General features: G+C 33.4%; 2 protein-coding genes across 2 annotated transcripts; both read left to right on the plus strand.

Annotated features, from left to right (window-relative positions):
• Positions 1 to 3,886: 3,886 nt before the first annotated feature.
• On the plus strand, positions 3,887 to 5,747 carry LOC114733128 (probable galacturonosyltransferase-like 3). The gene has a single exon (XM_028920532.1). It carries the CDS (start codon positions 4,314 to 4,316, stop codon positions 5,367 to 5,369), a length of 1,056 nt encoding a protein of 351 aa, XP_028776365.1. The 5' UTR covers positions 3,887 to 4,313; the 3' UTR covers positions 5,370 to 5,747.
• Positions 5,748 to 10,983: 5,236 nt separating this feature from the next.
• Positions 10,984 to 16,078, plus strand: LOC114733132 (serine/threonine-protein kinase STN7, chloroplastic). Its single transcript, XM_028920537.1, has 10 exons — positions 10,984 to 11,513; positions 12,086 to 12,172; positions 12,335 to 12,454; positions 12,615 to 12,713; positions 12,932 to 13,100; positions 13,263 to 13,356; positions 14,027 to 14,120; positions 14,249 to 14,305; positions 14,774 to 15,187; positions 15,513 to 16,078. Exons 1-10 carry the CDS (start codon positions 11,049 to 11,051, stop codon positions 15,672 to 15,674), a joined length of 1,761 nt encoding a protein of 586 aa, XP_028776370.1. The 5' UTR covers positions 10,984 to 11,048; the 3' UTR covers positions 15,675 to 16,078.
• The last annotated feature ends 8,337 nt before the right edge of the window (positions 16,079 to 24,415 follow it).

The following is a 24,415-nucleotide window of genomic DNA, read 5'->3' on the forward strand; positions in this document are numbered from 1 at the left end:
GGAAAAAATTACATTAAATATTAAGATAATCCTAAATTGAAACTTATAAAATAAATTGCACTCCTCCTCAAATTTAAAGTTTATAAATAAGATAGAAGCGAATAGTCTAGGAAAAGCCAAAAAGATCGATCATGCTATTAAAATTAAAATTAAATGCCTAATTAATGTGTTTACTTTGATTTTTGGGCTTGTAATTTGTCATCCATGGTTAATAAAATACTCCCTCCGTTACTTTCTTTTCTTTTTTTTTTCATAAGAGACGATTAATCGAATAATTTGGATTAATAAATTAGTTAAAATTAATTAGCAGTAATAAATATGCAAAAACATATAATCAATTCTCTAAAAAATCCTTGATTTTAAAAAATGTAAGTGTGAGAGAGAATGAATTAAAAAAAGATACGAGAAAAAATTATTGAAAAAAGAGATGAAAGAGACATCTAATTAATTGAAGATAAATATGAAAATGCATTCAATATCCAGACATCTCCAAAGCGATTTTTATAAAATGAAACATTCACTTTCAGAGAATTGTATCTTATAAAAAGGAACAGAGAGAGAATTCTATATACTCCCTTTGATTAATATAACATGTTTCTATCTAATTCACACGTATTAATAAAAATGGTTCAAAGAATTAAATTTGTCATGAAATTTAAATGATTCTTAATTTTACCTTTATTAAGTACAATGAATTTCAATGTCAAATTAATTTTTATTCTCTCTCACTAATCTAATTAAATATGGACATATATAAAAAAAAATATTTAGTACTCACTAAAATTATCAAAACGTCATATAAAATGAATCAAAAAAAAATTTTCCTAAAAAAGTTCTTATAATATGGATCAAAAGAGTGCTGTATATGGTCACAATACACTCTGGTAGACCTAGGAATTGACTCCACAATGTTGAGTTCAATGATTTGTCCATATGCATCACCTATGAACATGCCTAACAAAAAAATTCAAGATAGGAGATAAATTCATTGATCCAGTCCTTGGAAGATTACTTTGATCTGGCCAAGAAAAATCATCGAGAAAGAACTAATAAAATATAAGGAGAGTTATGGAAAGTACTTCGGACCTATTTGATGAGTTAGTTAATCACTAGTAAGGGCCTCAAATTTCTAAAATTATTTTGAAGGTTCTTTGTCCTTTTCAACCCAAAAAAAGAAGAGGCGGAGAATTCTCAGCTCCAAGAAATGTATCAGTTAAACAAAAGATGAAATTAAGAGGGTGATTAGATAAAACCAAATCATAATTTGGAGAATAGTTTCTGAAAAATAGATTTTGAGAAAATAGATTTTTTGAAGAATAGATTTTGTGAAAAAACAATTATGATAAAATGAGAGTGTTTGGATAGTTATTATCAGTAACACTTTTTATATATACAAATTACTAAAAAGGGTATAAATCAATATAATAATTACATAAAAGTTATATTTTAGTTTATATTTTCATTTGAAATAATAAAGTTGCTAGTAATTATTTTTGCCAAGAAAATAAGTAATATATAAAAAGTATAATTAATTAATTAATTGTTAGTATTTGTATATATACTTATAAAGCATAAAAATAAACACGTTTTTAGAAAAATAAATATTTTTTTCAACAAAAAAATTATTTTATCTTAAAAATTATAAATATGAAATGCTTATATTAATTATCTAGTTTTGAAAGTTGGAAACATTCTTCCATACTCTCTTGTTATTTGACTACAAGCTTGTTTGGCAAGTACCCCAAACCATGGTTTGGAAAAAATGTCAACTAAACAGTCCCTAAAAATAAAAAACCATGGTTTGGGGGCAAACCATGGTTTTGAACCCTCAAACTATGGTTTTATCAGAAGCAGATCATAGTTGCTTCTTAGCTCCAATTATTGGAAGCTTACGGTGGGTCCATCACAGATGACCAAATAGCCCCGCTCAAATAATTGCTCTTCCTTTCCTCCTTTGCTCAAATAATTGCACAACAAAATAATTCATCTTCTCCAAAAATATTTTTACTCTTATATTTTATGAATATATATACATGTGGTGACAATTAATTAATTAATTATATTAAACATCGGAGGTAGTATGTTATTACAAAAACTAGTTGTGAAAAAATGTTATGGGATTTTATGTTTAAAATCTTTAAAGAAAATTAATATTTTTCTATTAGCAAAAAAAATTCATTTTTTTATAAACAAATTTAATATTATGTTTTATAAATATATATACACATATTAATTATGCATTAATTATACTATCTTATATATTATTAATTATGTTAGTAAAAATTATTTCATTAACAATTTTATTTCTTCAAATCAAAATATATCATAAAATCTATTCCTTATATAATTATTATATTAACTTATACCATTTTTGGTAATTTCTATGTGTAAAAAGTGTTTTTGGTAATAACTATCAAAACACTCTCACTTCTCAGAATCACTTTTTCACAAAATCTATTCTTTACCAAATCTATTCTCCCCAGAATCTATTCTTTAGAAACTATTCTTCAAACCACGGTTTGGTTTCATTTAAACACCCCCTTAGTATATTTTTAACCTAAACCATAGTTTTTCTAAAAAAATAGAGTGTTTGGATAATTTTAGACTCAAATCATGGTTTTTATAAGTAACTAACTTATCTAATTTCTTTAATATAATTAAATTAGTTAAATATGTCTTATATTAAGGATCGGAAGAGTAAACGGGTATTGTCTTTTTTAAAATATCCTTCAAATCAAGTGTATTGGCTAGAACTACCATTATTACGAGGTTTATCTTGAAAAAAAAAATATGAAAAATAAAGTGAATTAGGGTTTTATATTTAGAATTAAAATAAAAATTTAAAGAGAAGAGACAGTACATTAATAATTATTTTGAAACGAAGGTACCTTACCAAACCCTTCAAGACAATCATCAATTTTTTTCGCCAACAATCATCAATGTTTTTATTTAAAAATAAACATATATAAGCAATGAGGATAAATCTATAACAAACTAAACACATATATACCACCTCCAGCCTTTAATATAACACCTAATTAATTAATTTAGAGAGATTAAAAAAGTTAAATTAAATTACTTTAAAATATTATATTTATCATTTTTTTTCAAATTAATTTGTTTGGCTCATAAACTAATTTATATTTTAATGATACACATAAATATTTCAGAAGGATAATGTAATATATGTTATAATTATATAACTTTTTATTTTTTTTAAAATTTTTAAAATTAGTTAGCTGAGTCTTATATTAAAAACCAGAAGTAGTATGTCATATATATATATATATATGTATATATTTGAGTGAGTAGTATGTCATATTCAAATTGTTATTCTCCCACCCTTAATCTGATATTTGGAAATGATCCTTCGGCAAAAACAGATATTTGGAAATGATCCAGTAAAGCAAGACACAAGTTGCCGCTAGAAAAATCTTGTATAACGTGTAGAAAAAACATGTCCTAAAACATTTTTATCAAAATATACTACCTCCAGTTTTAATATAAAAGTTAGTTAACTAATTTAAATAGATTAAAAAAATTAATTAAATTAATTATTTGTGATAAATAGATGTTATCTTTTTTTAATACTCTTGCTAATTAAGTGTATTAGCTAAAACTGTAATTATTATAAAAACTTTTTTTTAGAAAATAAATAAATATGATAGACAAAATATATTAAAGTCTTATACTTATACCTAAATTAAAAGTTAAACTATTTTTTATATTAAGAGTCGGAAGTATAACACATTAGAAATCTAAATTTCGAGAGCAGCAAAATTTTTTTTTTAATTTAATTATTGAGCAGACCTCCCAAGATCAGGTCATTGAATAATTTTCTCCATATCAGTCCAAAAACGAAAGGAATTTTCTCCATAATATTACTAAATAAATAAATAAAAGCACATCAGATCACAGCCGTTCATCCATCCAAACCGTGATCACCCACCAGACACACCAATCATCGTCAAACGACAAGGTACGGTTGTGTTCTGTTATCCGCTTAGCGTACGGGAATTTTTCTTTTGGCACATAACGACGATAATATTTACCTCCGATGTCTACGATGAATCCGCCGCTCCCACGATTCCTACATGAAACACCTCTATTCTTCTTCCCACCCCACCCCGCTCATTCACGCGTCTTTCCAGCCTGGCAAAACCCTCCCATATCGCTTTCGCGGGCCCCACCATGCCACACCGATTTGAATCATTCATGCCAAATTCCAAAAAAACCCTTAACCTTTTTTCAAGGTAACAATATGCCTTCTCCTTCTCTCCCTTTCTTATCTGTTTAGAGCGCGCACCCCCACCATGCTACCGACACTCCGTTGCCACACTGTCTTTATTTTTATCGTCTTTCTCGTTGCCGTCGTGGGTTTCCCGGCTTGTGATGGCACAGGCGAGCTCCCGGTGTTCAGGGAGGCACCGGCATTTCGCAATGGAAGGGAGTGTCCTAAAACGGCGTGGTCAGCCCTCGACGAACGAGCTCACAGCCCGTCGTCTGTCATTCACATCGCGATGACTCTCGATGCCACTTATCTCCGTGGTTCCGTCGCCGGCGTCTTCTCGGTTCTGCAGCACTCGTCTTGTCCGGAGAATGTGGTGTTCCACTTCATCGCCACCACGCACCGGCGCTCAGCGCTTCGGCGGATAATCACTTCTACGTTCCCGTATCTCAATTTCCACCTGTATCACTTCGACTCGAACCTCGTGAAGGGGAAGATCTCCTACTCCATTCGCCGAGCTCTCGATCAGCCTCTCAATTACGCGAGGATGTATCTCGCCGACCTCCTACCGGCCGGAGTTCGCCGGATAATCTACTTCGATTCGGATCTGATCGTCGTGGATGACGTTGCCAATCTCTGGAACATCGATTTGGGGACGCGTGTGCTTGGCGCTCCCGAGTATTGTCACGCCAATCTGACCAATTACTTCACTCCGAAGTTCTGGTCCAATCCGACCTATGCGGCGTCGTTTCGAGGGCGGAAGCCATGCTACTTCAACACCGGCGTCATGGTGATCGATCTGTGGAAATGGAGGGAAGGAAAGTACACGGAGAAGCTTGAGAACTGGATGAGGATTCAGAAGCGGTACCGGATCTACGAGCTAGGCTCACTGCCGCCGTTCGTACTGGTGTTCGCCGGCGAAGTCAAGAGGGTGGAGCACCGGTGGAACCAGCACGGGCTAGGCGGCGACAATCTGGAAGGTTTGTGCCGGGATCTTCATCCCGGTCCGGTGAGCCTGCTTCACTGGAGCGGGAAGGGGAAGCCATGGCTGAGGCTTGACTCGAAGAGGCCATGCCCTTTGGATAGCTTGTGGGCCCCATACGATCTGTTCCGTCACTCTCGGTTGTTCTCTGACAGCTAGCGGATGACGACGATGTTCACCACACGCGCCACCGCTGCCCGCCGACGAATCACTCCAACCGTTTGTTGTTCTTTGTGAGTATGATCAGCGATCAGTGGACACTGTGGACTGTGTAGTGGAGTGAAGCTGTGAAGCATACAGAGCGTAAAAAGACGAAAGAGGGCACGGAGGTGCGAAGAAACCAAAAAGGGGTTACTTAACCCGAAACGGCGACGTAAGGAGGTTGTTTGATGCATGCATGGTATGTACAGCATAATAATGGACAGAATACGTGCTATATTCTTGTCTGGGAATAACCAAAAAATAATTATACAATATAATTATTTAACTTATTCTTGGTGATTTTGTAAATTATATTGTATGATTATTTGGGTCTTATGCATTGCTGTAGGAAAGCGTTTCGGTTTGCGAAATTTATAAGGAAACAACAAACATTCAAGCAAAGAAATGAATATAAAAATAGCAGGTCAATATTGCTAGAAAGTTTGAAAAAAATATTAAATTTTAGGAAGGTGGCTCGGAGAAGAAGGGATCTCAGCAGAGAAGTTGAATGTCAAAGTCAACATACCAAAAAGAATTTAGTTAGTCCGTAATTGGAATACTTGCCATAGAGAATATTGTTCGCCAAGGACTATAAGCCAGGTCTTGATAAACTCTCTTGTCGTAGCCTTTTTTTTTTGTGTGTCTAGTATATGTATGTTTTATAAACTCCTTTTTTTTTCCGTATTACTACCTTCAGTTCCTAATAGAAAAACCAATTAATTAATTTAAATAGATTAAAAAAAATTAGTTAAGTTAGTTATTTGTGATAAATATGTGTTCTCTTTCTTAAAATATTCTTACTGATTAAATGTATTGGCTAAAATTATCACTTTTATAAAGATTCCTTTGGAAAAAAATGGATAAATATGAAAGGTAAGGTGGATTAAGATCTTATATTTAAGATCAAAATAAAAATTGAACAAGCTCTTATATTAAAGACAAGAGCTAGTAATTTATAAAAAGAAATGATTTTTTTCTCACTAATTGAAGTACTCATCCGGTTCTTAATATAGCACCTAATTGTTAAGTTAATTTTGGTCTCAAATATAAGACTTATTTCTCATAGTTATCAATTTTTCCTAAATTACCCATATGGATACTTTCTCAACCATAATCAAATAAGTGAGAGAGGGAGAATATCAAAAAAGATAATTATAGTGTTTTAAAAAAAACATGTCATATTTTTTATAATTAACTAACTTACCTAACTTTTTTAATCTAATCAAATTAGTTAAATAAGTCTTATATTAAGGACTGGAGAAGTAGTTTAATAGTTTTTTAATTTCTTATTTCCTTGGTTTACTGCCTTCCTGTAATTGGTGTGTCTACACATATTTTGATTAATAATTCGGGAAGATATTTGTTTGTTTAGGACTGTGATTCATTCAGTGTTTTTTAAGAGAAAACTGAGCTATTAACCTAAACTAAGAAAGTAACAAGAACAACAAAAGACAAGCTTCTTTCGTCACCAACCATCCCAACCGAGAAAAGATGAATAGTGATTAAAGGCTCGGTAATTTCCATCTAGCATGTGATATAACAGTGCTTGGCAAGTTGGTCAACTATTTTGTTATCATCTCTTAAGGTGTAGCTAAGCACAACCTGCGAATCCCTACAAAACACAGATCTGGCTTCATCCATGACATCACTAGTGATTTAGTGTTTTTCATTAGAAAAAAAATTGTTGACTTTATAATTTCACAAAAATAGACCATATAGTGTTAGTCATTCTATTAAGCATGATTATATATACCTTATTTCCTTGTCTTACTATAAGTGGTATACATAAATTTATATGCTAATACATTTTTAAATAATACTACCTCCAGTCCTATTTACCAGAGTTAGTTGACTAATTGGAGGAGATAAAGAAAAGAAGTTAAGTTAGTTATTTGAAAAAAATAGATGTTATTTTTCTCTAAAATATCCTCACTAATCAAGTGTATTGGCTAAAACTACTATTGTTAGAAGGACTATTTTAAAAAAAACATAAATATGAGAGACAAAGTGGATTGAGATCTTATATTTAGGACCAAAACAAAAATTAAATCAGGTCTTATATTAAGGACCGGAAGTAGTATAAATCAATTAAATTTATATATATGTATATTTTATACCTTAGAACATTAAAAAAGGTATATAGCATTTGGTGCATGTTTGAATATCAATTTTTAAAGACAACTTCATAAAAAGTTAAAAACCCAGTTTGGAAAAGGGAAAATGACAATAAAATACCATGTGAATTTCAAAAAGACAAATAAGGCACCTGAATAAGTAAAATGACAAATAAGGCATTGGGCACCAATCTGGAATTTTGATTTTTGGCCTAATGACCGAATTGCCCTTATTATGTTTGAAAACTGAGGAGATGGAGAAAGGGAGAAATCACCTCCTCTCGATGAAAGCAATCCCCCCACTCAGCGAAACCAATCCCTCCACTCAGCTAGCGAAACCGAATCCCCCTACTCAGAGAAACCAATCCTCCCACTCGGCGAAACTAAATCCAAGCTCCTCCAGTCACCGAAAAAGGTTCTTCGAAATCACATTGCCGCCGTTGCAAGAGTAAAGTGCTGTCGGTGAAATTGGTAACTGTCGCAAGAGTAGAATGCAGTCATTTGAATATATGTAATGTATCTGCTGTCATATGTCTATTGGTTTTTAGTAAATACTGTTACGTGAATGATACATTCCATTACACATGTAGTTAGTATGAAAGTTAATGGTTCAATGTTTACTTTGATGTACCTCAGGTGCAGTCATTTGAATATATGTAATGTATCTGCTGTTATATGGCTGCTTGTTTTTGGCAAATATTGTTTCGTGAATGGTGCATTCCACTACACAAAGTAGTAACTATCACTATGAAAGTTGTAAATACCACTATGTGTTTTGTAAAATTCAGCATGAAATTGTATTGTTTTTTATAGAGAATTTACCCTGCCCCTCACAAAAGGTTGCAAAGTCCATTGAAGAAGTAGTAAATATCATTGTGAAAGTTGTTATTCCCAATATGTATTTTGTAAAATTCAGTGTGGAATTGTTTTGTTTTTGACAGAAACGTTGCCCAGCCCCTCATAAAAGGTTGCAAAACCCATTGAAAAAGTAGTAAATCTCACTGTGAAAGTTGTTATTCCCACTATGTGTTTTGTAAAATTCAGCGTGGAATTGTTTTGTTTTTGACAGAAAAGTTGCCCACCCCCTCACAAAAGGTTACAAAACCCATTGAAGAAGTAGTAAATCTCACTGTGAAAGTTGTTATTCTCATTATGTATTTTGTAAAATTCAGCATGGAATTGTTTTGTTTTTGATAGAAACATTGGCCAGCCCCTCACAAAAGGTTACAAATCCCATTAAAAATGTAGTAACACTCACTGTGAAAGTTATAAATCCCACTATGTGTTTTGTCAAATTCAGCATGGAATTATATTTTTGTAGAGAAAAGTTGCCCTGCCCCTCAAAACAGGTTGTCAAACCCCTCGAAGAAGTGGTCAAATTCACTTCGCGAGTTATAAATCTCGTTATACGTGTAGTAACATTCTGGGCAAATGATTTAACAATACTTGAAAATCAGACAGCTTTACATTTCCTGAAAATAGTTTGCAAATCCCCTTACATACAAATCCCCTTGCAAATCGGAGAACCTTTTTTGGTGATTGGAGGAGCTTGGATTTAGTTTCGTCGAGTGGGGGGGTTCGGTTTCGTTGAGTGGAGGGATTGGTTTTATCGAGTAGGGGGATTCGGTTTTGCTGAGGGGAGGGATTAGTTTCACCAAGTAGGTGGATTGGTTTCACCAAGTGGGGGCAGTTTCTCTTTCGCTGAGTGGGGGGATTGCTTTTGCCGGGAGGAGGCGGTTTCTACCTTTCTCTATTTCCTCAGTTTTCAAACATAATAAAGGCAATTCGGTCTTTAGGTCAAAAATCAAAATTTCAGATTGGTACTTGATGCCTTCTTTGTCATTTTGCTTATTCAGGTGCCTTATTTGTCTTTTTGAAATTCACATGATATTTTACTGTTATTTTTCCTTTGGAAAATCCAATTTGACAAAATCAACATATTACTCGTGTCGGAAAAAACTAACATTTGGAGGGTGAAACACAGGTTAACAAAAGCAACCAAACAAGCACATCATGGAATTGGGCCAGTGCTTGCAAGCTATATGCAAATATACCCTTAAAATCACCATACAATACCAGCCTAATAATATAAAAAATTTTCAGTAGGTGGGAGGTCACATACTACATATCACTTGTAATTTTAGTGTTTATCCCTCTAATTTTTTTAAAGAAAAAAGCACCATACTGTTGTTTGTTTTATGCTATAATTCTCATTGAAATTTATAACCATTGTGATGTAAAACGGAAAGAGAAGAGGGGAAGGAAAGAGATCAGAAAAAATAGAAAAGGGAAAATAGAAAAGGAAACAAGCAAAAAGAAAATGATAACTATAATATCATTCAATAATTAAGTCTGTCATCTAATGAGAAGTTTAGAGTTATTTATACTAAAATAATAATAACAACACTTAATTTTAATAATAAAATAATGAAATACTAAGAAATCTAAATAAATCCTAAAAATATAAATAATTTAAATATTTTAGATAATTCTAATATTTTAAAAATATAATAAAATTATAATTATTTTTTTAATATCCCATCACGTTGACATATAGTACAATGACAATAATCATTAGTCAAATCAAAAGTGGCCTGAGGGAGAATTTCCAGCCGAATTTGGCAATACGTGTCACAAGGGACACGACATCTAGTGCTCAAAGAAGAAAGCAAGCAAAAAAAAAAAAGAATTCTTCAAAAAAAAGGTTTGGAATCACTTGGGTAAGATCAAAACTATAGTTTTAGAAGTGCTTTTACGGTATGCGAAATAAATATGTAGAGGAGTTTGTCTCGATTTACAAAAAATACTTCTGAAAAGTGATTTTTGGTATCCAAACGCCCCCTAAATTTTAAATAAAATTATTTTATAAAAATGTGTTATTATTTATAAATTCTGTCAAAGCCTAAAGTGTTGGAGCTGAACTTAATTTAAAAATTTTTTTGGTGAGGTTTAAAAAAAAAACATAAGTTTGGAGAAAGATTATATTACCTCCGGTCTTAATTATAAGAGCTAGTTGACTAATTTGAGGAGATTAAGAAAATATGTTGAGTTAGTTATTTGTAATAAATAGGTGTTGTCTTTCTAAAATATCCTTGCTAATCAAGTGTATTAGCTAGAATTACTATTATTAGAAGGACTACTTAAAAAAAATACATAAATATAAAAATAAAGTGAGTTAGAATCTTATATTTATAATTAAAATAAAAAACAAACAAAATCTCGTATTAATATATATATAGTCATAAGAAGCCCAGCCCAAATCTTGATTTCTACGGGTAATGCGTGGTGGATATTAATCCTCAATCCTATTCCGAAAGCTCCAAATCGCCTCCATCCACAAGAATACCTGAAATAACCGCCAAAAATACCATAGAATCAAGCCAATAATAATAATAATAATATGAAAAAAAATGTGATCTTGTGGTCTAAACTAGAAGCAGAGTCTCCCTGAAACGGAAACTCTTCATTGCCTTTCTCTCACGCCACAAACCAAGCCTTAAACATTTCTTGGACTGAAACTGAAATGGCTACTGTAGCTGCAGCTCGAGGAATAGGCGTCGGAGCAACGAAGCTTCACCAAAGACCCCATCATGTTCACTCCAACAACAGCAACAAGTCGCTCTTTTTGGGTCAAAAACTTCGGAATAAACCCTCTGTTACAGAATCTTCAGGCAGTGGAAGAGTTACGACCTTCTCGAACCCCAAATCGTTCGTGGTCTGTGCATTGGGAGGCGAATGGCTCGATTCGATTCACCACTTATTTGTGGGTGTTGGGGTTGGGCTTCCTTGCACGGTTATGGAGTGTGGCGATATAATCTACAGAAGCACTCTTCCGAAGTCGAATGGCCTGACGATTACAGCTCCTGGGGTGGTTTTGGCTCTCGGTGCTGTGTCCTACCTCTGGGCTACGCCTGGTGTGGCCCCTGGTTTCTTTGACATGTTTGTTCTTGCCTTTGTTGAAAGATTGTTCAGAACTACTTATAGAAAGGTCAGTGAATTGGAGATGAGTTTACAATTGAAGATTGCGTTTCATGATTCTTCTTGGTGAGCGTTATGTTTCCATCCCAGAACTTGAAGGCACATTTCAGGAATTTGATCTGAATTTGGATACAGTATTGCTTCTGGGGTTAATTTTAATTGTTTAGGTCGGTTTAGACTGTTTCATTTCAGCGGGAGCAATATTCTCCCTCTAATCCATTCGCTAGAGGAATTCTTCTAATCCTAATTTAAAAATTACTATCTTTCTTATTACTCCTCTGGTCCTAAATATAAGACCCTATGGACCGGAGGAGTATTAATTAAGAGCTATTACAAAATAATAATCTTGTTCATTTGCAAAATGCTACTATATAATTTAACGGTCTCCACTCACCTTGTCTTCCAAATGATTAGAGGTGTAATATTTGTCAAACTGAAGTTAATGACATTGTTTCAACAAATAGATTAGAAGGAGAATTGCTGATTTTAATGTTGACTAATTGTTTTCTTGAGTAAATTAGAGAGATTAAAATACAATTAAGGCTAACATTTATTTGAAATTGAATTGTTTTATTGTGACAGGATGACTTTGTCCTAGGGAAGAAGTTGGGTGAGGGATCCTTTGGTGTAGTTTATAGGATTTCATTGACTAAGAAGCCCTCTTCAAAGGTATTGCTTTCCTGGGAGAAATTTTTCAAATAAATGCTCCATATTGGCTTAATTAACCACTCACATGTTAAGTGGTTAAGTTTTCCCTCTTTTTAATTTGCAGTTTCTTAGACTGGTCTGGTTATAGAATGTTGACTGATGTATTTTAGTTCTCACTGGAAGGAAGGTGACTTGGTCTTGAAGAAGGCTACTGAATTTGGTGCAGTAGAAATTTGGATGAATGAGCGTGTTCGGAGAGCTTGTGCAAATAGCTGTGCTGATTATGTTTATGGTTTCCTTGAGGTGTTGCTCTTATAAGACTAGTACTTCTACCATAAGAATTAAGGGTATTATTGTTGTATCATTTATAAACAGATCGAGGATACTCTCACTCTCACTCACATCCTTTAGTGCTTTAATTTTGTTCTTGTGACCAGAACTTTTCTGACAAAATTTTTTGCAGAGTTCTGGGAAGAAGGATGGTGAATACTGGCTTATATGGAAATTTGAAGGGGATGCCACACTAGCAGACCTAATGCAGAGTAAAGAGTTCCCATATAATGTTGGTATTCTCTCTTGTCAGTATAATTGCACTTGATTAATCATATACCAAAATTCATACGACCAGTCATATGAGGAATAAAAAAAAAAAGGCATTCCTTCTCTGCTGGAAACTGTAAGGGAAGAGATCCATTCATTTTCGGACTTTCATCAATGAAAAACCATTATGTCTTGAATTCTCCAATATCAGCCCTAGTGATGGCCACTGAAAAATTTCAGGTTGAAACAATGATTCTGGGCAAGGTCCAGGACTTGCCTAAGGGATTGGAAAGAGAAAATAGAATAATTCAAACAATCATGAGGCAGATCTTTTTTGCATTGGATGGTCTTCACTCAACTGGAATCGTGCATAGGGATATTAAGCCCCAGAATATTATTTTCTCTGAAGGTAAATACTAATATATTATAAATATTTCTAGTATATATTATAATAAATTCCTTATTAAAATTTTTTTGAGCTCAAACTCTTGGAGCAGATGCAAAGCTTTGTGCAATCGCAGGATAATCCTAATCTGGTGAAGTTCTAACTTTCTTTAATCCATGGGATCAGGATCTCGTACATTCAAGATTATTGATCTTGGAGCTGCAGCAGATTTGAGGGTGGGCATCAACTATATTCCTAACGAGTTTCTTTTGGATCCAAGGTATCTTTTTGGCATAAGTAATACGGGTAGCCAAGTGATATAAAAACTTATTCCACTAATGGTGTTTCTGGTTCATGTGCATGGCCTAGTCATCATATCTTCTTTTATATTTACTCATTTATTTTTTAAGTGTCCCCTGATGTGGATGTCTTTGGATATCGTCCCTATGTTTTGGCTCAATTTGAATAAGATGTTTATAGTTTTCATTGAAGCATCTTCAGGTGAAGGGTTTAGATTTTACTGGGTTGGCATTTATTGCTGGTTAGCAAGTGGGTCCTATGCATTCTGATATCTTTTAGGTGAAAGATCAAGGTTGCACATGCTTCTTAAAGGTCATTTAATTGAAGTCTAAGCAATAGAATAGTGAGAGTAACCGACAGCAAAAGGAGGGGGGGGGGGAGAGAAAGAAAGAAAAAAACAGTGTGAGTAACCCTAGATGATATTGATATATTTTCACAGGGACATGGGTTACTAATCAATAGAATGGATAATAAGTATTAGTATTGCTTATGGTTTTCAGTAGAAGAAAATTAAATCACCATTTTACTTGCCACCAGTTTGGTTCCTCAATAAAATAAAACTATAATTAATGAACGCACCACATTTATTAGACAGCTTACACCATGTTCTACCATGGCAATTCATGATGTGTATGGTCCTTAACTTTCAGATATGCTGCCCCAGAGCAGTACATCATGAGCACACAAACTCCCTCTGCACCCTCTGCTCCAGTTGCAACTGCACTTTCCCCAGTCCTATGGCAGGTCAAAACATATATTAAGAACCATCCATACTTAACTATTATTTGGAATTAGGATAGCTCCCTTTCCCATGTAATGTTGTCTTTTCTTGCTCATATAATATTCCTCCTTTTTTTTTTTTCATTAAACAGTTGAATCTACCGGACAGATTTGATATCTATAGTGCTGGCCTAATATTTCTACAAATGGTGAGTGTCAAATAATGATGAGTAGATTTCGTTATTGTTATTAGAACTTAGTGAATTCTATGAAAAATTATCAGGTAAACCTGGGTTACAAAAGACAGGCATATCAAACCAATCAGGAATAAATAAGATGTCTGACTCACTTTACTGTGAGATTTCTCTGATAGGGTTATATTTTTGTTCGTGATTGGCTTTGTGTACTTACAATTCGCAACCTGGGTCTACCCAAGAATTTCTTCAAACTCATTAAAGATTTCATATGATATTTTGCAAAAAGAATATGCTATCTCAATAGTGAGAAGACTCAACAATGTAGTTATCTGTTAAATTGCTTTTTACACTTTCTGTAGAATTGTATGTTGTATTTTGGGACCAGAGACAATGACAACTAGTTTATCTTATGGGCTGTGTGATAAACCATTGAAGCTGGAGTTTCGGAGAGCTTCATAGTAATGCATTTTCTTTTTACAGGCATTCCCTGGATTACGCTCCGATAATTGCCTCATACAATTTAACCGTCAGTTGAAGAGGTGTGACTATGACTTGGTTGCATGGAGAAAAAGTGTAGAACCCCGTTGTGGTCCTGAACTAAGGAGAGGCTTTGAGCTTCTGGATTTAGATGGTGGAATAGGATGGGAACTTCTGACATCAATGGTCCGCTACAAAGCAAGGCAACGACTCAGTGCAAAAGCGGCATTAGCTCATCCTTACTTTGACAGGGAAGGGTTGTTGGCGCTATCTTTCATGCAAAATCTAAGACTGCAGCTCTTACGAGCAACACAGCAAGATTATGGTGAAGCAGCCAAATGGATTATTCAGCTCATGGCAAAGTCTGGAACCTCACAAGTTGGAGGATTTACTGAAGCCCAACTCCAGGAACTAAGAGTATGTATCTTGACTAATAAACCACCATTTGGGTCCCTGAGAGATTCATGTTCAATCACGTTAGTCCTTAAATGATAATTACCATCATTTAACATACAATATGGTCCTGACTACACTGTTGCGGATTAAATTGATATTTAGCAAGGCTCATGTCAGTGCCGTATTTCTGAATCTTGAACTTTTGGAGTTGCAATCATTTTCTGCGTGCAAAATTAATGAAACTTGCATATCTCAAAGACCACTGTGATAGTTTGTCAAATTGAGAAATTTAATTTTTTGCGACAGTCGTTATCTTATTAACTGACTTCTCTTTTACATCTTGTAGGAAATTGAACCAAAGAAGAAGAATAATGCACAAAGGAATGCTCTAGCCTCTGCTCTCAAACTTCAGAGGAAAATCATAAAAACATTGAATGAGAATGTGGATGAGCTTAACCAACGCAGGAAAAGCCTTTGGTGGAGCAGATGGATCCCCAGGGAAGAATGAATACTGTAAATACTTTTACTCTTAAATCATTTTGAAAAAATTTTTTGTCTATAACTTGTATATTAAATTTCATTATCTTCGTATAAAATCGATTAGTGTTAAGTAATATGAAAGAAGAAGAAAAAGCGGGAGGGAGGGAGGTCAAGGTGACTGACTAGAATCTGTTGAAAACTTGTTAGGAATCTTTTGACCGCCTCGTGTAAATTCTCTAAATAGTAATGTAGTTGCTTGGCAAACTTACATTTTGGTCCAAACAGTAGTATATTTTGTATAGGTGTTGAATGAGAAGAAACTTTATAGAATGCATATTATATCTAGAAGTGTCACTTCCTCGATATTCCTTCTAGCTAGCTGTATTCCCAGTTTCCCACTTCCAAGAATAAATGAAAACCCTTGTTCCCTAAGACTTTTGAGAGCATGAAAAGTCGTTGGCCTCATTTTGGGACAGCTCTCTCTCTTGTTTGTGTGCAAGTGAAGAACTGCAATTTGTAAATCTCATGGCCATGGATTATCATTTTACTTGAAATTGCAGAATATCATCCTACTGCAAAGTATAGAATCATGACCAGACAGAAATGGTGCGTGTTTGATTTCTCATTGAAAAACACCAAAACCATGGTTTTGATGGAAGTGGGTAATTAGTTTCCAACTTGAAATTAAATTTTAATTGTAGCATAGAAAAATTAATCTTTTAGTCCTATAGTTTTGACTCATTTATATATTAATTTGTTATTTAATTTCTAAACCTTGACATGGTGTTACTATTCCTATAGTTTATACTCAGTTAAAATTCTATTTCTAAACTTCAATTTACCGCTCTGTCCCAATAGTTTGAACTATTTATAAATTTAGACCCCGAGTTTCATAAAATATAAAAATTAATATAATTTTTGGTCTTTTAAATTTGTCTTCATTTGAGTTTCAATTTTTGAAATTTCACACCACAGGTTTTAGTATCTGTTTAAAACATTAGTTCTGATAATTGAGTAAATACTTAATCCATAGCACCAAAACTGTCATTGCTGCATAAACAGTGGTTAGCCTTTCTGATCACAGCAAAGCAAGTAAGCTAAGAACAAAATCTAATTTGAAGATTAACCTATAAAGTGACAGTTGCTTGTTGCAGAGAAAAGCTTTAAGATTTGTAAATTTAGTGCATATCTTCAATGACCTACTCGACTCTCATATATAGCAATCAGGTCATAACATCTTCATCGTGCTTCACAAACCTGGAGCCCGGTGAAAGGTGATATTATTGATATGATGAAAAGGAGAAAGTTACGACTTAAAAAAGTAACTCAGAGTAAAATATTAAGTTCTGCGTACATATCTCATACTTCCAACACACAATCAGTATCTATAATAAAATTTATAGTGAGTTTCCATAGTCACAAATTATAAAATATTATCGTTCATTCTTCAAAGAGAAAACTTGTTCAATTCAAATCTCACACCTTTTAATTGAGCTTTAAATATCGTTTCAAGTCTCCATAACAGTTCAATGTAAAACAGACACACGCACTAGACTAAAGCTGGACATAGAACTTTACTTAGTCAACACATAACAGCACAAGTTTCCAGTCAAGAAAAAACACTGTAAATATGATTTACTGATCGATTCTCCCACATGTGGATTTTTATTTTATTTTATTTTTTTAAAAAATGGAACTCAGACCCTTTCAAGACGGGTCATTTTGTCCCCTAATAAAGAAACATCTATGGGTAAACAAAGGCTTGAAAAAAAGCTTGAGTACTGATAAAAAGAAAGATTAAATTGATTTATATGTTGATTAAATCTTAGGCAATGTTGTTTTGAATCGCGAGAACTTCACGTGTAACTCTGACCTCCTTGTTTAGTACAACCAAACCCATATTCTTTTCAAACATAAAGTTTCAAACTTTGAACAAAGAATAACAAAACACCGTGTGCGTGTGCGTGTGTGTAGATTTCCAGAAATGTTTAGAGTGGACCACTTTGATTATAGTGCGTTTCAGATCTTAATTTTATCACCCTTGACTAAAACATAGGTAAATGACAAGCCTTAAACGTAATCCTTAAGTTGTCTGATATCAGAAACAAAATTTTTTGTTTGAAAATGGTTCTAGGTTGTTCTCTACAAGATAATGCAGTATGAAACGACAATCACTGACAAATCACCTTCTTCAATAACAAGCGCTCAAAGTTTCATTGCTTGCAGATTGCAGAGATAATTGAAAAATTAGAGAGATTGTGTCTGTGTGTGTGTGTGTGTGTGTGGAGCACAACCAGGACATTGAGAAAAGATTGGTATGGTAAGGGAATTGGGGAGAGTACGAGGTAATAAAGCAAGTGGTTCTGTAGATGCTTTGCCTTGTCTTTCGTTAAGCACAATTCAGTTATCAGCGATTTAATTAATTATTTCATTACCAGTAATAATGGAGAGTAATTCTTTGATTTTTGAAAGCAAATAGGATTTAAACGTAAACATCAAAGGAGGAAGAGTGTTGCATAATTAGTGGGGTGTTAGGCCCATGAAATTGTGTTGTGCTGTTTCCTGTGCCTTCATCATTGATCACTAACAACTGCAATAATTTGCGGACTTTTGTTGTTTTTGGGATAAACACTAATTAGCAATGCTAAGTTTGATGTTGATGGATATAAATGAGCGTGGCCCCAGTATTGAGAGTCAAGCAGTGATCATTATTTTCCTTTGTGTGTTATGATGAATTCTTACGTATGATTCAACTAAACCAACCCATTATCTCCGGAGCTAGATAATTGATTTGCGGATAATAAAATGATTAAAATATGTACAATATGAGAGTTTATAATACATGGTGAAAAACTAAAAACAATGTAATATTATGGAGTCTCTGTGTGTGTGTGTGTCAATTTTTTCCCGAAGCATTGGAGAGTTAAGGTTCTAAGTAGCTTCTAACTGCAATATTGTAATCTTTCTTGGCATTTGACGATCCATCCAAAAAAGAGCATTTCTGAAGCGTACCACATTTTTCATATTTGTGATAAGAAGGTACCTGAGAAACTTAAAGGAAAATTTTATCAGACTGCTATAAGACCAGCTATGATGTATGGTAGTGAATGTTGGGCAATAAAGGGAAAACAAGAGCACAAAGTCGGAGTAGCAGAAATGAGGATGTTGAGATGGATGTGTGGTCATACAAGAAAAGATAGGATTCAAAATGAAAAGATCAGGACAAGAGTTGGTGTGGCACCTATCCAAGAGAAAATGGTTGAAAATCGCTTAAGATGGTTTGGACATGTGCAGAGAAGGCCTTTGGAGGCCCCGGTGAGGAGGGTGGATCAAACAAGATGGAGTCCCATAAAAAGAGGCAGGGGAAGACCGAGAAGAACGTTGAATGAGGTCATTGAAATAGAGACCTCCTAGTCAATAACATATCTAAGGATTGGGTTGTTGACAGAGCACGATGGCGTCGTGTGATTCATGTAGCCGACCCCACCTAGTGGGATAAAACTTGTTGTTGTTGTTGTCTGGAGCGTACCACATAAAACTGAGAGATATTTGCCATGGTTTTCATCCAATTTATGATCTGCAAAATGCTAGAGTTATGGTGAACTTAAATTTTTTCATCCAATTGATCCACTCATAAGTAGAAGCATCCTAATCTTTTGAATAAATTTAAGAGGATTTAAAAAGACACCTCACTTGTAGAAAAAATAATTTGGATTAACATAGCAAAAAATACTTTTAACCCAATTGACTTTTATAAACTGAAATTGGGATAAAAGTTAATATAATTTATGTTTAGATAGGTTTTAGTGAAAAAAGTCATTTTGATGGGAATTCGTTTGGATGATATTTTTAAAATTCTGTTTTAGAATGTTCAAATTAAAAAAAATAAAAATAAAGTCAAAGACCAAAAGACGGAAGGCAAAAAACAAGTTGCTTCAACTTTAAAGTGACTTTTGGACTAAGAGTCAGTTACTTCCATAATCATTTGAAACATAATTTATTTATTCAACTAGCTTTTTCTCTGTTAACAAGAGTTGATTTAATTAATAAGGAGTTGATTTATAACTCATACGGTCGTGAGTTTGAATCCTGCTACCGATATGCCTCTATAAGCACTTTCTGAACTTAAAGTCATGCATTCCCAACTAACTTTTAAAACTTCATAAGCCTATCTCAAATATACACAAACACTGTTAAAGTTTGAGGTATGCATGAGGCCCATTTATTTCTAAAATCTTTACTTAAAAAAATAAATTTAATTTGTCATCCCACCAAGTGTGAGGTCAACAAAATGCTTCTAATTTGAGAGTTTTTATAAATTAAAGAAGATAAAGTCAATTAATTCTGCTCCATCAAATTACGCCAAACAAGATATACTTATTTACCCCAACAAAGGAGTCATGCATATATGCTTCTTCTATTAGTCTAGATTCAATCCCTATTGAATCGATAGCTAAAACTAGACATTAACTAAGAAAAATCTGATTAAAAGAATTCTAAATTCAACTTCCATGCATCTTAACTTGAGAACCCTATTTCTTGAATTTCTCTCTGAGATAGGAGAGATAAAGCAATTCAGTGAATTCCAAGGCATATAGGAGGGATTGTGGGGTCCATTAGGCCCTTTCATGCTCCATCCCTTCTTCTTTACTCTTTTCTTCTGTATATATAGGAAGCTTTCTTTCATTTCCGAAACCAACCAAACCCTCCATATTACCATTCACAAATCAGAAACTCTTTTTCATCTTAACAAAACCCACATGAAGATGGCAAGTCACTCTTCCTCTAAGAGAAGGCTCACAAACAGAGGACTCGGAGGTGCCCTCAGAGAGCAAAGATCTCGGCTTTACATTATCAGAAGATGCATCATCATGCTCCTTTGCTGGCATGATTAAGTCTCCTTCATCATCATAAATCTCCATCTCCAATGGATCCAATGCAGTTTTCTGAGTTTTTTCAGTCCAATATATCTTCAAGAAGATGACCCCTCTTCATCTTTTTTCTTCTGTCCTGCGGTTAAAGGCAATCCTATTTAAAATACTGAGATGCTGCTAAGTGTGGGATTCGAAGCTTGATTTCATGGCTATTGTTGTCCTACACCAGTGCATCTTAAATGGCATGAAGCTATGAACAGAGGAAATTTTCTTGACTGAATTGGACAAGATACTACAAACTGCATGAAATTCAAATTTTCTTTCTATCTTTTTTTTTCCCCCCTGGTTACTCATGGCAGAGAGTACTACTGTAAATAGTTGAGGAAAAAATATTAGAGGAAGAGTGAAATTAATCTATTTTTGGGCGGGTTTTCTCACCTTTTCTGTATACCAGAATAGTCATATATGATTTAGTTTACGTGCCTACTCTGTTTTTTTTACACTCCATCCCTCCCTTCATTTTCTTCGTTCTGTTTATTTACTTGAGATGATTAGTATGTTCTATACTGTTAGTTTTCCGTTGCATCTATGAGCTAATTAACTCTGTAAGCGTTTAAAAAGTGATAAAATCCAAGTCCTAGTATGAATTTTCATGGAAAGGGCATATCTCCATAGATGAAACAAGAGGAAGAAGATATATATATTAGGATCACAGTTCCAGGACGTAATGGAAAAAGTAGAAAAAGCCCCAGAAAGAAACATTTTGAAATGCTTAAGAATTTTTTTGAGGTAACTTTCTATTATTATCCATTAAAAAAAAAAAAAAAAAAGAGCACAAAAGTTAGCCTCGCTCGTGGACGTGCGTTTGCAAAAGCTTTTCTCAGCATCCTACAGAGAAAGCCCTTTAGTTTTTGACAAAACTATGTTTTGATTCCAAACATGTGGAAGGAGGTTGTGTCAAATCAAATAATGTTGGAAAAGACTAACGAGTTGTTGGTTCACATGACGGTAATATAAATTCAAATTTCAAGAAATACGTTTTGGTGGGAGGATTTTAACCTCAACTCTATATTTGGTATGAGGGACCTGAAGAAAAAAGAGAGAGGAGAGAAAAGTTCAGTGAGTATAATTTGAAAAATTGGAAAAATTGGGTTATAAAATTTTAATAAAGGTAAGATGTAAGATAAAAGAATAAGAAAAACCAATTAAAAGTTTGTAACCCTACTTTTCCAATTTTTTTCAATCGAACTTGTTAAAATTTTTTCTTCTCTTTTTTCCTTATACCAAATAGACCTAACACTCTGGATCTAATAAAAGTTAGTCTCAAATTTAAAATGACTTGAGGGTACTATAAGTTACTTCCCAAAATAATGGTTGAGAAGGAAAGAAAAGTGATTAGTGAGAATAACTTTAATGACAAGGTAGAATACAATAATTATTAGATACTGATATATGTGGGTCCATTAATGATTTGAGGTGAAAATTTTCACCATGCTTTTTATATTTGACACTCGCAATATCAAATAATGTCGAAGTCAATAAGTATATCAATTGTTTTAATATTTAGAGTACTTATTTTAATGTTTTTAATTAGATTTATTAATTTTTACGCAAGTAATTGAAACATTCACGCATACATGCCAAGTAACTTTTTCACGACTATTTTGACCCACAAGGGGGGAAAAAAAAAACTTTTTCACGACTATAGCTAATAAAGATTAGTTTTGTCGCTCAGAAGTTAATCTATAGCTCATAAAATGGTTCAAAATTTAGTACCAATATAAAAAAAAAATAGTGATAGGTAATTTATAAATAGTTAGATACTATCTATAAATTATTTATTAACTACGACTGTGCAAATGGTCTGTCCACTCAACGAGCCCTATCAACCATATTCAAGTCATTACATGCACACACACAAGTCCTGTTTGGTACGGTGTATTGAATTTTGAAGGATTAGAAATAGGAGTAGGGCTGTAAAATTTTGTTTGGTCGAGTGAAGGCGATTTCAGAATTCAAGCAAAGATAATATTGTCCAAAAATTTATCAATCCCAGGATAGCTTTAGCAATACCATGGTGGGTGATGGGTTTGAACAATCCCACCTATATGGTATGCCTCAAGTCCTAGCCACTCTCAAACCCTCCTATCAAAGAAGACAATTTGGGTCAATGTTTGTCTCAATCCCGATGCCAATCTCAATCCTTCAATCTCATCTACCCAACATGCCCAAGGGTCGAGGCCTAACCTTATCTTATACTCCTTCGGTCCTTAATATAGAAACCAATTATGGAGTTAATTTTAGTCCTATATATAAGATCTATTTCATATGTTTATCAATTTTTTTTCAAACTAACCATATTAATAATCCTTCAACAATAGTCAAATAAGAGAGAAAGGAAGACAATTAAAAAGATGCTTAAGATATTTTAGAAAAAAAACATATCATATTAACTAATTTAACTAATATCCTTAATCTACTCAAATTAATTAATTAGGTCTTATATTAAATATCAAAGGAATACTATTCTTTTTCGATTGACAAACATAACTGCTTATAACACGCGCATGAGATCACATATCTTTAAAAATGAAGCTAATGTAACATCATAACAAATTAAAATTAAAAAAGGAATTAACATTATGATACAAACAAAATCATCATTGGCCCAAAAAAAAATAGTCATCTTATCAATATAAATTAAAAAAAAATTATATCTTATATAACTCATAAATAATATGTCTCATTTTCAAATTTCATGTAATCCATGTAAAAGATATAGACATGCAGTTCATGTCATGAAAGAATTGATAATATGGTTACATTAGTTATTTAAAAAGCAAATGAAGAATTCATTGAACATGACTACAATATTTCTTGTTTAGAAACAAAGACAAAGACCTTTTGGTTGGTATCCACTAGGAAGGTTTGAGATGGACTGTTCCAATTTTGATGGTCATGAGTTTGAGGTTTAATCTCCTTCCTCTCTTCAACCAAGCACCATAAATTTTTTCTATCCTAATCTTTTTAGAGAACGAGGATCCGCACACACTCACACATGCTGTAACACTTATCGTATCATTCTTCTCATATTCAAGTTCTTTCTTTAAATTCTCAATTTTACAAGCTTCAAATATATGGATTTTTAATACACTTTTTATGTTGATAATTCAGGTACTACTTTCATTTAACATCAACTTGTTCAAAAACCCTTGAAATTCAAGCACTTGAGATCTATCATGTAATCAGTCAACTGATATTGTGGGGCATACAGAAGACGAATTCCAAATATTTTGCGGGCCTACTTGACGAGTATATGTTTCCACCCACTTTTCACGTACTCACCGTCCCCTGAAAAGTGGGCCTCCTCCAATAATATTCTGCTTTTGGGTATTATTATTCAAAAATTAGAATTAGAAATTAGAAATATACTAATAGGAGTTACGTCTAACTAGAGAGATTAGTTTCTTACAATAAAAAATCAATGTTTGAATTCTCGTTAAAAGAGGTGCTCACATTTAGTGTCTGATAGTGACTTAAATATGATTGTCTTCAATAGGAGGGTGTGAAGAATATAAAACAATTCAATTATAGATATTTGGAAAAATCCATATTTTGGTGTTAGATCATGGGGTCAGAGTGTTAGGCGTGGAGGAGATTGAAATTGCAATCTAAATATTCTCTTGTCGGACTTGTCACGACTCACAATGTATGCAGTTCCCCACCCTTTGCCTTACTGTTACTTCTTTTAATGGTTAAAATATTTTATGTATGTATATTTTGAATAACTACTTATGATTTTTAAAAAAAAAAAAACCGTTCTGGTTCCCTTCATAACTAATAAATAACATAATTTATTATAAATTTTATATATTTTTTATTATGTTTTTATAAA

This window comes from Neltuma alba, unplaced genomic scaffold, assembly GCF_004799145.2.
Source record: "Neltuma alba isolate B1F8T4 unplaced genomic scaffold, ASM479914v2 tig00012967_pilon, whole genome shotgun sequence".
NCBI lineage: Eukaryota > Viridiplantae > Streptophyta > Magnoliopsida > Fabales > Fabaceae > Neltuma > Neltuma alba.